This window comes from Rhododendron vialii, chromosome 9a, assembly GCF_030253575.1.
Source record: "Rhododendron vialii isolate Sample 1 chromosome 9a, ASM3025357v1".
Classification (NCBI taxonomy): domain Eukaryota; kingdom Viridiplantae; phylum Streptophyta; class Magnoliopsida; order Ericales; family Ericaceae; genus Rhododendron; species Rhododendron vialii.
The window spans coordinates 23,697,569-23,708,558 of NC_080565.1; the positions used below are offsets into that span (position 1 = coordinate 23,697,569).

General features: G+C 36.7%; 1 protein-coding gene across 1 annotated transcript; it reads right to left on the reverse strand.

Annotated features, from left to right (window-relative positions):
- Positions 1 to 2,136: 2,136 nt before the first annotated feature.
- On the reverse strand, positions 2,137 to 6,722 carry LOC131300796 (probable xyloglucan endotransglucosylase/hydrolase protein 28). Its single transcript, XM_058326780.1, has 4 exons — positions 6,267 to 6,722; positions 6,037 to 6,137; positions 5,202 to 5,410; positions 2,137 to 2,913 (listed from the first exon to the last, which is right to left on the reverse strand). The coding sequence occupies exons 1-4, from the start codon at positions 6,442 to 6,444 to the stop codon at positions 2,424 to 2,426; spliced, it is 978 nt and encodes a 325-aa protein (XP_058182763.1). The 5' UTR covers positions 6,445 to 6,722; the 3' UTR covers positions 2,137 to 2,423.
- Positions 6,723 to 10,990: the final 4,268 nt, after the last annotated feature.

Consider the following 10,990-nt stretch of genomic DNA (forward strand, 5'->3'; position numbering starts at 1 on the left):
GTTTCGTTTTTTCCCTCGTCCATTCCGTATCCTTTTTCATAGAAATACTATGATACATTTGCGTACCCGGTTTGGTACGTATCTAATGATTACTATTAATAAAAAATTATAATATATTTTAAGAAGTAGAACACTAAACGGGTTCTTAGGTGCCGTTCCGGTTTCTAAAAAAAAGAACTTTAAGAAAAAGAATATAATTTCAACGTAAAAAATTATGTGTTTATCCAAATAATTTTTTCACATATATGGATATTGTTTGATAGATCTCATTGAGGTCCCGTTTGAAAACAGTGATAGATAGGTGAGATTCGTAAGGAGATGGGATTAGGATTGTGATTAGTAATGAGAAGGGATTAGTAATGAGTATGTTTGAGATGAAATTGGATGATGGGATTATTAATATCGTGTTTGTTTGAGATAAGATTAGATTATGAGATCGGATTGATAGAAAAGAATTGGTAATGAGAATGACTTGATAATGAGAATGGGTTGGGTTGGGATTGATAATACCATCTCCCCCGGAGTATTATAATACTCCCTAAAGCCCACCTTACTAGTCCCTTGGATGGAAAAGAGTTTGTAACTAGGCAATGTGAGACAAAATGCAAATACATAGGTATTTTATGATAAATTGCATAGTATGGGGGATTTTTTTGAATTATGATTATATATAATTATTATATATATTGTAGTTGCGGTAAATCCGAAACGGTACCCGGTATCTGACCGGTACTGGTACGTACCGTACCAGTAGGAAAATCGGTATCCTGACCGGTGCGATATTCATAACATTGATTGGTAGTCCAATCCTAAGGGCTAATAAATTTATCAAACGGGGTCTGAGATCTTTTAAATGGTGCCAAAAAAAATTAAAAAATTATTTTTTATTTTCGTTATATTTGAATTTGAAATTACTTTTTTTTTGAAGAAAAGGTTTTGGAAGAAAACGAAACGGATAATCTTTTGATGTGATGAGGCTACATTCAAACCATTTTCAGAAAACCAAAACTTATTCCATTTAGAGCTCGAATAAAAGAAAGAACATACTTCTTTCATGTTTGTATGAATCAGATAAGGGTCTTCTTCTTCTTCTCTTACCTTGAGGCATCAGAAGCCTTAATGTGATAGACTTCACTTGGGAGACTTGAAAATTTTCATCATGAATAGATTTATTTTTCATATGCAGAACACTTATTTCATATATAGAGCAGGTTTGAAGATTGTAATCAGGTATAATTAACTTTTAATTGTACTTTAGCTGCTGTTAATGTAGCTTAGAATAAGCGATGTGTAACCCGATAAGATTTTTAAAATGGGAAAAAATGATGCATGAGTCGATACGTTTCATTTTGTATATTAACCGATTTTGAAACTGCTTGAACTGACTTGTATTTTAGGGTGGTTCATGCCACAACATAGGATGGGGACTTTCCGGACTGAGATTGTAGGGAAGTTTCCTTAGATGCTTTTTTAGAGGTTTGCTTCCTACTAAAGTCTCGGGTTCATAATCTTTCTGGTGCGATTAACTCTTTTGGTCCAGTTTATATAGAGCTTTGTTTTAGCTTTAATTGGGCTCTCCGCAAGTGGGCAATGAGATTAGAACTCTAGAATTAGTTGAGATGCGAGTAAAACTGAGCTACAAAAAAAAAAAAAAAAACTTTTTTATTATTATTATCCAAAACTACAGGTTTGGTCGAGTCCTTTTCCTCTCTGCTTTTGGGGTCCTTGATTTGTCCAATGCTAGGTATCATTTCTCCATTACGAAAATTTAAAAACAACTTAAGGTATGTCAAAAGAAAAAAGATTTGTGCCCACCGATTCGAATACATTTTACATTTTACTTGAAAAATATTACTATATTCTGCCTTTATGCAACCAAACAGAAACAATGAAAAATAGGTAAAAATTGTTTCACATGAAAATACTATACGTCAAAACAGACGGATATTGAAGGCAGGAAAAGTAGGAGGTATATGTTTTGGGTTTGTTCGATCACTTCAAAAACTTTTTGTAAGAAAAAAATGAACCAAACGAAAAAATAAACAAGCTCCATTTCAGAGATTTCACAAAGAAAAAGGAACAGAGGTACCCATAAAGAAAAGAACTAAATAATTCAAAAGCCCACCATGCCAAATATACACTAGTAACTCCATATACTGATATATTTATTGAAACCATAGGATGTGCCATAAGTACAGAAATAAGCACCAAATTTCAAAATATAAAGCCAAAGACAACATATCAATGAGAAGATGGCTTGGAACCAAGAAGGTATGAAGTATATACATACACATACCCATCAATGAAATATATGCTCTCTGTCCCTCTCCCCCTTTATCTATTCACAAAAACAAATGATCAGATTTGAAAATTCAACAGAAGATTATGATAATGCCCATATGCAAATATAGAAATTAGTCTCCTCAGATAGCCGTGCTTGATCGGCTCCGGTGGTGGTGTTTCCCATGGTGGCGACGTACCCCACCGAACGTGACAGGGTCAAAACCTCTAAGCTGCTCTGCTTCCCGCGGATCGATTACACACTCTGGTGGAGGAATTTTGTACCGGTTTTTATCATAGCAATAGGAATATTGCATATGCTTGGTTCTGAAACTCTCCATTTTGGTTCGTTGTTCGGATGTGATACCAGTAGAGATGGAATCGGAATTTGATGCATGGTCACATTTTGACGACGGCTCAATCGGGTTGATAGCGCAGCCGTGGAGGACGAAGTTGGAAAATTCGGCAATGTAAGGGGCATATTTGTAATTGACTCTGTACCTACCCCCATTTGTGGCCCAGTCAGAACCATCCCAGATTGTGGCATACAAAGTCATTGGCTTAGAGGGGAAGTCTCCACCCATTGCTTCTGTCCTTTTGATCTCTCTTATGGGTACATTGTCAACATAAAATCTGAAGCAAGACAAAAGCACCAAAACAAACAAAGCCTTCACTTTTAACTCCACAAGCCAGCAGAAAGTTTATCTCTAAGGCTGTGTTTAGATCATGGATAATGCCCAATATGAGCGCGTGAGACTAAAGATTAGACCTAACCCTTCGATATTATATGCATTAGTTGACTTTCTCATAAATTTTTATCATTGAAATAGCGGCCTCCTATATCTCCAAAAAATCAAGAAACTCAAGTGACATGATTTCGTGAAACCATAACCTAAAATCAAAGCCAAAAAACATAAGAGAGGACATGTCTAGCAAACTGAATGAGATCTCAATTTATGTGCTCAACCCTTACCGGAGGAAAAGGGAAAAATGCAAATAGTGTTGTTTAATCACTTATCTTGTTGTCTTTTTCCTTTTTATTGAAATATCCTCCACAAAATAACGATCCAAACAGGCCTAAAGATAACAAACAGGGCTGTCACATTAATTGAAGGACAAACAGAACATTTCCAGACAACCTTCCTAAAACCCTGTCTCCATCCTAGGGCCTAAAATATGTACATCACATCAAAGGCTCTAAAAATAGCGAAACGCCACTACAGCTCCTGAGATATTATCAGATTCAGCTATGAAAATAAAGAAAGAGCCAGTATCAAAGGAGATAGGCTATAGGATTTAAAATTTCTATGATGTCCCAATGTGATATTGGGGTATCATGCCCCCATTCCATTTAATATAGGAAGACACAGAAGATTACCAAATTAAGCAACAAAACTGATACAATGGCAATGGCTGTTGACTGTTGCAGGAGTCAGATTAGGCAATGGTCCCCTATAATGGTCCAATTCACAGCAACATGTGGATTACCGAATCACAGAGATTAAATGGTAGTACTTCTAACTAGAAATAGGTAAGCTCTATGGGTTAGTCCGGTTGGTTAATGAGTCTCCGGACACAACTAATAAATTCTATAGGCCTAACGTGAATTGCATGCATTTGACCGGGGAGGGAAGAGGATTAGTTGAGGTGCGAATAAGTTGGGTCGGACACCCTTGAGCGTCGAACCCAATAAAAAAATAGAAATAGAAATAGGTCTATTGTTGAACTTAAACATCATTGAGGCAAGAACGAACAAAATGGATTTTTAGGGTGTGTTTGGACCATGAATTCGTAAAAGGAATTGTTGGATGGAAAGGAAAGGGTAAAGGCAAAATAAATAAGACGATTAATTGAATAAGCTATAATATTTCCATCGGGTTCTCTGTCATTTTCTTTTCCCTGGTAAATACCTCCACAAATCCATGACCCAACCACAGCCTACCAGAACAGGGAATCCCTTAAAATAATAATAAAAAAAAACCTAAAAATAATATAAAGGGCAAAGACCACTTTCACCCCCTGTGGTTATTGCCATGTACGGATACCCCCATCATGATTTAAAACTGACCACGTAGCCTATCTGTGGTTTTAAAAATGTACGGATAGACCTTATGCTGTCATGTTTTCCATCCATATGAACGGAGATGTATCTCATACACCTCTAGAATGTAATCTGAGTCGTTCATAATGTATTAAATAAAGAATAGAGCATCTTTATAAAAAAATCATCTCGATCAGGCATCAATAATCTAATGATCTAATTTTTAGTAAATTCAATTTTTAATTTTTAATTTCATAACAAAATCGATTCGATCATGAGTTTTCCTTTTTTGATTGACTTGAATTTTGGCATAGATATAATACTTGTCAAAATTTACAATATCAATGGTTTGGATTCAATTTTTGATATGGGAATGGTGTGGTTAGATTTAAAAAAAAATAAGAATCAAGAAACATGAGTCGGTCTTTTAATGTTGTATCCGTTAATATAGATGGAAAACAAAACAGCATGGGATCTATCTGCACATTTTCAAAACTACAAGTAGATTATGTGGTCGGTTTTAAACCATGAAGAAAATATCCGCACATGACAATAACCACTGGAGGTCAAAATGAACTTTCCTAATAAAAACCCCACAACAGTGCATGACATATTGTCACATACACAACAGTCAACAGCGCAGCATCTTGCGTGTATGCCGTTTGAGAAAAATCTCACGTGAATCCTTGGTCTCAGTGTGAATAACCTTCCATTGACTAAATCGGGAAGGAAAATAATTGAGGTGCACGTACGTTAGGCCGAACACCCGTGTGACCGTGAATAAGAAAAGTAAGCTCACAGTCTCGTTCATAAGAAGAGAGACTGCAGCAAAACAGAGAGATATATAGCCAAAACAAGAAAACAGAGGTTTCTTACTTACATGATCTGATTCTGAGTCCAGAGAATACTGTAGTGATGGAAATCCTCAGAAGGATCAAACCACAGGCCGTATCTCTCTTCTCTACCAGTACTTGTGCTTCCATTTCCATAAACATTCGTCTGAATCCTCCAGTCTTTGCCTCTGATGTTCCCCAAGAACTCGAAGTCCAGCTCGTCGTGATTTTTCTCATACATGTCCCCATTTGACATCTGTTAGTCACAAGAAATTAATCAATCCAGAGAGAGAGAGAGAGAGAGAGAGAGAGAGAGAGAGAGAAATTAGTGCATCACGGTGTTCTTCCTAGAGTAATTAAGGTTCCTCAATAAAAACTTCCATAAACAAGAAAATAAATCTAGAACTCTTTACTTCTGCAAAATTCACAACCATAACACGTCCTCCTCTGAAATTTAAGTTCGTAATTAAAATTCAGGTAAAGATCAAAATCTCTCAACTACAAAAAAGGAAGAAAGGTGGTTGGAATCCATGTGGTTTTAATTCGAGTTAATTACGCAAAATACCGTTTTGGGTTTGGTTGGTACCTCAAATTAATTTCAAGAAACCAGAAAAGATTTCAAGGACTCTAATGGGTGTTTCCGAAAATCCCAATACCTAAAATTTGGGATTTGTACTTGAAATTTCGCCGACTCCTTCCGTGATAATACTATATTTCTTGCTTAATTCATATAAATATATATATATATATATATATATATATATATATATATATATATATATTCCAATGAATGAATTTTTATGGGTAAAACAACTGGGCTGGATTACCTAAAACTAAAATAAACAAACCACTATTAGAGACAATCAAAACCAATTTACTCACATAAAATGCAACAACAACACCAGCAGTGTAATCCGCAGGCAGTTTGATAGAAGCACTGAAGAATCCGTGCAGATAAAGGTCTTGAGACACAAATCCAGAGCCTACAAAGGAAAAAAAGAAAAAGAAAAAAAAAAGGCAGCGTTAAATAACCTAAAACCCCAAGAAGATCATCGTAGTTTTGAAAGCAAAAAACAGAGCGAAAGAAAGAAAGAAAGAGAGTAAATGAGGACCTGTTCGTTTATCTAGAGAGAGATGGACTGATTTTCCATCCCTTAGGACCATGAGATTGTCATCACCAAAAAGGTGTGAATACCCTTCTTCAAACGATACGATCGGGAGATTTCTTGAATTCCCAGAAGCCAAAACAAGAACAGAGCACAGCACGAGGAAACCCAGATGGAAATCCATTGATTTAACGAAGGTGATGATCACTCGGTTATGAACGATACGAGTCCTGGAGAATTATGGGTGTTCGTTGAGTGCCTCAACGGAATAGTCCTGATTGAGGAAAGCGTAGGAGAGGGGAAGAGGAAAGAGTGGTCTCAGTCTCTTCTGCAATGAAGAGGGAGAGGGGTAAAGAGGAGAAAGACAAGGGGAGGTCCTTATATTGGCGGTTTGAGGTGTATAGTTTTTCACATTGCTGACATATGTAATTTTGAAGGTAATTACTTCTAATAATTGTTTCTACAAAATTTGATCAAGGGTCATGCTAATAACGGGGTGGGGGAGTCTACCGCGCCTAAGGCATAGCACGGTGTCAGTGCCCATAAAATAAAATAAAATGGGCATCATTCCAAGCTAAAAAATGTGATCTCCGTTCACTATGTAAAGCTTGAAGAGTAGAATAAACCTGTAAAAAATCAAGTTAAACGGATATCGGTAACTCGGTAAATGAAACCACATTTTCGGATCGAAAAAATATAGAGTGAACAAATATAGTTTATTTACTAAATTATCGATATCCAATCGATTTGATTTTTAACAAATTTGTTCTACGCTTTAAGCTCTATATAGTGAATAGTTCAGATCCTATTTTTATCATTCATTTTATATATGAACCAATAATGTTCTGAATGAAATGAGGGACCCTGCTGTTCCTTAGGAGACAACATAAATGTTGGCCCTATCCTAACTGTCTATACTCAACAATAAAGGGCTCAAATTCAACCGAGGTGTAATCTAAGCCGTCATAGTGTCCCCTAAGGAACCAGTAATTCTTCTTAGTTATAGGAAAGACTAATAAGAATCAAACTTAATCAAGTGGGTTATTAACGCTGACAGCAAAATGTGAAAATAGTAATCGAATCACATGTTAGATTCGATGTTTGACTATTACAGTGGTACTCCAGTTGTTAATAATTTCATCTTAGGAAAAGACATGACAGGCAGGGTTCAATAATTTTCTTTTACAGTAGAGAGAAAAGAAAAACAAAAGAGGTTGGTGGCAGCACTGTGCAATGAAAGAAAATAGGAGCACTAGAGGGAACAAAAGGTTAGCTGGCCAATAAAAGGAAAGAAGTGAGAGCAAGCTTTTGACAACTTGCATGCCCCTCTCGTTTTCACTTTTACCCCCCTAGGTTTTCTTTTTCATTTTCTTCCGATCAACCCTAAGTTTTGTTTATTATCACTTCTTCCTTCGTAACTTCAATATGTTTTCAATTTCCTATCCAAATTTGCATGTCGACCTGAATTTGACTTGAGAAATGGCATTTTTTCCCCATAAGATAAGAAAGGCAAACTAATTAATGAAATTCTTCCAAGGAATCAAATTTCATGTGATTACTTGAACCCAAAAAACAATGAATTAAAAATCTTCCATGGCGATTCTAATATTTGGGGGACAAGGGGAACTTTAGCAATAATTAATAAGATCTCCAAAATCAAGAAATAACATCACCCATTCAAATAGTGCTTATCTCTATCTTGATATGATCCATTTTGTTTCACAAGGAGTATTATTACACCCTCCATTTCAATTCGTTTGTCCACTTCTTGACTCTAGTTTGTCTCAAACTGCTTTGAAACTCCATTCTCACAGCTTATCTTTTGAATTCAAGCAACAATTCATAAAAGTGGAAGGGTAAATTTTGAAAAGTTCGAGATTTATATATACAGTGATTATGTTTCCTTAAAATCTATGTTCAAAAAATTAGCAAATAAATTGGGATGAAAGGAATAATAGCATATTAATTATTCAGAGAATGAAAATATTAGGGCATCAAGGTAAGCTCTTTTTGGGTAAATAAAATTTCTTTTGGGTAAATCATCAAGGTAAGCTTGTTAAGCAATCCTTGTGAAAGTTAGGACTGGTAAATAACATTTCTTTTGGGTAAATCATCAAGGTAAGCTTGTTAAGCAATCCTTGTGAAAGTTAGGACTTGAGACAGATTTGACATTGAATTTATTGATCCTTCCGTCCATACGAGTCCTGCTATTGGTATCGACCAATAGCGTAGGGAAAATGCACCGATGGCTACGCTGGGCTATCTCCGACTACCTGACGGCCGATCCGAGCCATCCAAAAAAAAAAAAAAATCAAAACCGAGTGGGCCTACGCGAGAATCAACGGTATCCGACGTGCGTAGGTGTTCGATCCAAACACCCCATATTTTTGTACATACATGTATATTATACACGAAAAAATGGGGTGTTTGGATTGAGCACCTATGCACGTCGGATACCACTGATTCCCGTGAGGGCTCACTTGGGTTTTTTTTTAAAATTTTTTTGGACGGCTTGGATTAGCCGTCCAGTGGCCGGAGACAGTCCGGCGCGGCAGTCGGTGCATTTTTCCTACGGTACCCGTCGGTACCAATATCATTTTCGAACACAAATGGGCATCTCTTTGTCTACAATAATGAATTTTTTCACTTTAATTATGCCTCCTTTAAAACTTTACAGTTAGGAACAAAGCATCGTATTCAAATCTTAACATCTCAAACCAAGAATTAACTACCAAAACTATTTTACAAGCAAAGGTAAGGGAAAAAGGCGAATATCATTGCGGCCAAAATTTGACTTATATAAAATAAATATTTCAAGGGATAATGGGTTTTACTCTAGATTTCTTTATCAAGTAAATCTTCTTTGATAAAATTCATTAAATAGAAAGGTAGGTGGAATAAACTAATTTTGCTAGAACCACAAACACATTTACACAAACAAACACATAAATACTCAGGCTCCGTTATGCTAAGGTTCTTATTTTTTAAATACTTAATTTTCGTTTAACGAGACATGTCATTCTCTCATAATACATCGCCTTTAATTCAAAAAATAAGTTATTTATTTGAAAAATAAAAATAAGTATGGGAATTGATTTTGCCACTCTCTTTTTTTGTTAATGTCACTCTACTTCTCTTACAAAACAAATCATCTAATAAAGAAGGAGTGACATTAACAAAAAGGGGAGTGACAAAATCACTCCTCATAAATATTTACTCCTTCCGTCCCAAATTGGATGTCAATTTTTGATATCCGTGCCAAGTTCAATTCATTATATCTTTCAATATGGATCTCAAAAAATATGCAATATAGATCTTGTTTGACATTTCTCGATTAGTTCTATTATTCAAAATTTTCGAACTCATGAAAAACATTATAGATTAAAAGATATAAGCGATAAAAACTGACACGAGTTTCAAAAATTGTCATCTTTTTTAGAACGGAAGAAGTATTTTAATTAGTGGAACACACATTCATAACACATGTGGACCCCACACATACTGGGGTCCACATGTACAGAACCCATATGTATGGTGAGAGTCATACACGTATTTATATACTCCATAAAGAGCTGTGCACAGCAGCTGTGCTCATGCCCTTTTTTCTCCCCCCTCGGGTCGCACAAAGATGATTGGACCCGCTCATTTTATTCAAAATATGTTGGGTGTTTTGTTAACGCCTCTAACGATATCGAACGAAACTCATTTTTTATAGAGACCTTGAACGACATATTTTGAACAAACTAAGCGACTCTGATCATCTTTGTGTGACCTAAGGCGAGAGAAAAAAGAAATCTGTGCATAGCTTGTTGTGCGTGTAGCTTTTTTGCTCCATAAATGCGTGGTTCTAGAGTTTTTGGAAACAAAAAGGTACAGCGCCATCGACTCTCAAACCCACGTAACCGCTCCCGTGAAAGAAAAAACCGCTCGAGTCGCCGCCACTGGTAGTTTAGTGCGTTTAAAACTACGGATTTTACCCTCAATTTGTAGTATTTGCTGATTTGCTCCTGTTTACGTTAAGCTGGTGGGCCTTGTTGCTTTGTGTCAGCCACATAACAGAAATCCTAGCCGTACCGACCAATTTCAAACCGAAACCGTACCGATGGCCGCTCCGGGCTGTCTCCGGCCACCGGACGGCCGATCCGAGCCGTTCAAAAATTCTAAAAAAAAAAACCGAGTGGCCCTGCGCGGGAATAAATGGCATCCGATGTGTGTAGGATGGTTAGATCGAGTACCCTATTTTTCGTGTATACTCGTGTATATATATATACGCGAAAAATAGGGTACTCGATCTAACCACCCTACACACATCGGATGCCGTTTATTCTCGCGTGGGGCCCCTCGGTTTTTTTTTTAGAATTTTTGAACGGCTCGGATCGGCCGTCCGGTGGCCGGAGACAGCCCGGAGCGGCCGTCGGTACGGTTTCGGTTTGAAATTGGTCGGTACGGCTAGCACTTCTCGCCACATAAACGAAAGGATATTGGGGAAATTGCATTTCAGTGGGAGTTGGGGCAAATAATGCCCAACTCATGGAGAGGTTTTTTTGAAATTACATAAATATGAAACGGAGGAGAAAAAAATCCCCAGACATGGAACAGAGGAAAAAATATTCCCTAGACATGGAATTGGTTGTAATCGAATCTGGATTTCCTAAGTTGCCCCTTCTATGAATCTAAGTTGCCCCCTATATGGACCTAAGTTGTCCCTTCTATGAATCTAGATTGCCCCT

Coding starts and splice junctions, on each gene's coding strand:
- LOC131300796 (XM_058326780.1), bottom strand. CDS start 6,444: ATGGATTTCCATCTGGGTTTCCTCGTGCTGTGCTCTGTTCTTGTTTTG. Junction 6,138..6,266: donor CTCTCTAGATAAACGAACAG/GTCCTCATTTAC, acceptor TTTCCTTTGTAG/GCTCTGGATTTGTGTCTCAA. Junction 2,914..5,201: donor TGGACTCAGAATCAGATCAT/GTAAGTAAGAAA, acceptor GTCTTGCTTCAG/ATTTTATGTTGACAATGTAC.